This window comes from Danio aesculapii, chromosome 17, assembly GCF_903798145.1.
Source record: "Danio aesculapii chromosome 17, fDanAes4.1, whole genome shotgun sequence".
Taxonomy (NCBI): Eukaryota; Metazoa; Chordata; class Actinopteri; order Cypriniformes; family Danionidae; genus Danio; species Danio aesculapii.
The window spans coordinates 14722195-14724956 of NC_079451.1; the positions used below are offsets into that span (position 1 = coordinate 14722195).

Below are 2762 nucleotides of genomic sequence, written 5' to 3' on the forward strand. Positions count from 1 at the left end.
GGGTGAAAATTAATGAATGAATGAATAATATTTACATTGGAAAAATGGGAAATCCTGCCCCAAGCTATGTCCAAAAACACTGTTCACATAATTTATTACAAATGTGATGTATGCGGTTTCACTTTAAAAAAAAAAAAATCATAAAATTATATTAGGTTATTTTGCATGAATTTCTGTCTGAAAAGTATTTTTCAGAATTTTTTTTTTTTTTTTTTGGCAAATGAACTCTTCAGTACACAATAACAACACGATTTATGAAAATTATATATATATATATTATTATTTAAAATGACATTATTATTTAAATAGTTATCTGTTTTTGCAAATCAAATCTTATTGTGCATATTTTATTCAAACAACATACCGCAAGTACAAGCATGGTATACCATTCTGAACACAAAATAATGTGATATCCTTCTGCTGTGTTGAAAAAATGAAGTGCATTACTCAAAATATGATCATAATATTGATAACCGATATCCTATCATTGCAGTATATTTTAGAACCAGTGATTGAGAATTTAATTTTGGATGTAATTTACTTCGCAGCATACTTCAAGACATAATGAAAACTGCAGTTTCTGATCTGCGAATGAGTAAATAAGCTAGACCAACCATATGGTGAACAATAAGAACAATTATTAATAGTTGTTGCATAGGTTTCACCTAGGTGTTTTGTGTATCTCTGTAACAAATACAACATATATATATTTTTAAATATAGCAATGGGACAAACAGTACAGTACATGTTTCCAACGTGAAAAAGTTGTCCTTTTCTGTTTCAGTGCATATGAGGGAAATAAATGTTTTTTTTTCTTAGTTTGTGTCTTGTTACTTTACTTTGTTTTTAATTCATTATTTTCATTTTTCATACTACAAAAACTGATTGGTGAAGCGCTTAAAAGAAGTTTAAAAGTTGAGTTCAACCATTTTTGACTCTATTTAGCCGATCTCCGGGTCTGGCAGAAAGACTATCAGCTTAGCTCAGCATAGACCATTAGCGTCTTGCTCAAAAATGACTAAAGAGTTTTGATAGTTTTCCAGTACGCCTGCACTCATACATAGGCATACATGCATAAATTAGGCCTACACATACGCTCAAACACACACACACACATTTGTGTATTTATGTGTGTATATAATACATACAGATTCAGTGAAGTGGTTGGGGGTAAAAAAAAAAGAAATGGTTATTAAAAAAATCTGTTTCATTATTGAAGGTTATTGATTTGGTAATTTTTATTGAAGAATGCTTCCTCATCAAACTTGCGCTCAAAATTTATCATGTAAAATGGATGCCATGTTACCGGTTCACACAGTTCATAACATTTTAAACACTTTGTAAACACCATACACTAGAAAAAATGCTGGGTTCCCACAATTGATTTGTGTTGGTACAATATGAAGGGTGTAAGCTTATTAGTTTTTACAATTTTATATGGATTGAACATAAATTAAAAAAAAACAAAACATAAATAACTGTGTTGTTTCAGTTGCTTATTATAAGTAGTTTATTTAAAAAACAAATTTCTTTTCTTTTTTGAGTAGAACCCCAATAATGTCCAGCTGCAGACCCACACATTTCAGGCCACACTAGATTCAGACCACTTGATCCAGGATTCCAAGTGGGAGGGACTTACTGCACCAGTAGCTTGATTAGTGTTACAGCTGGGGCTAATGAGAACGTGCACATGCATATCGTGTCCATTTTGTGATGCAATACAACAAAAAAATACTGTTTATTGGTAACAGTAAGGGGTAGGTTTAGGTTTGGGTGTTATTAAATTCAGTAGGTCACTGTAAGAGGGAGGTTTAGGTTTGGGCTGGGTGTAGACCACACATTTAAAAGAATTACATTTGTTGTTCAAATTATTAATTTAAAATTTGTTAAAACAACACAATTCTTAGGTTTTTTTGTGGGGACTACTTGTTTTACGTTGAATCTTTTTAAACATGTGAAAACAATTACACTAACTTAATTGATTTGTGTTGAGACAACATGAAAGAATTGTGTGGAAACCAGCATTTTATACAGTGCAGGAATGGCTCTGAGGGCTGGTGTCCTGCAGAGTTTAGCTCCAACGGTAATCAAACACACCTAAACATGCTAACTAGTTTATTCAAGATGAATAGAACGCTAAGTATTGGTGCTAAACTGTTCAGGACACTTGCCTACCAGGACTGAGACTGCATGCGAAATCGCCTATTACTTAGTATACTCAAAAAAATTTTTTTTTTGCTCGTTCAAACTACTTATTTAAAATGGCCTGAAACAACACAATTCTTGAGATTTCATTGGTACAAGTAATTTTTTTTATGTTCAATCCACAAAAGTTTGTTAAAGGTGTTAAGTTAACTTAAGTTAATTTGTGTTGGGACAACATGAATGAATTGTGTGGAACCTTGCAATTTGTTTTGTTTTTTTACAGTGTAGGTACTGATTTTAAATGTACTACTCGGCCGTTAGAAAAGTATGTTCTATTCTGTAAGAATGTGCGTCGTAAGAATGAAACTCGGACGTACTACATCCACCATTTTGTCATTAACATTTCACCTACCTGCGTCAGTTATGTCCATTTCACTTCCATTCATGAATTCTCTTGTGGTGCATCATGGGATAGCGTAGCATCCATCTTATGTTCACTTCAGAATCTCACCGAAAGTAGTTGGTCACCCGGGTACTTCTTGCATTTTTTTTTCTAATTCTATGAATTCGGACATACTACTCTGCTCGCATACTGTTTTTATCGTACTATGTAGACG

At 32.7% G+C, this 2762-nt stretch overlaps 1 protein-coding gene across 1 annotated transcript in view; it reads left to right on the forward strand.

Moving 5' to 3' along the window:
- Positions 1–1655, forward strand: part of si:dkey-16j16.4 (uncharacterized) — a 40804-nt gene extending 39149 nt beyond the window's left edge. The window contains exon 5 of the mRNA XM_056477231.1: positions 1548–1655. Coding sequence (XP_056333206.1) covers positions 1548–1655 — 108 coding nt within the window. The remainder of the gene's footprint in view (positions 1–1547) is intronic.
- Positions 1656–2762: the final 1107 nt, after the last annotated feature.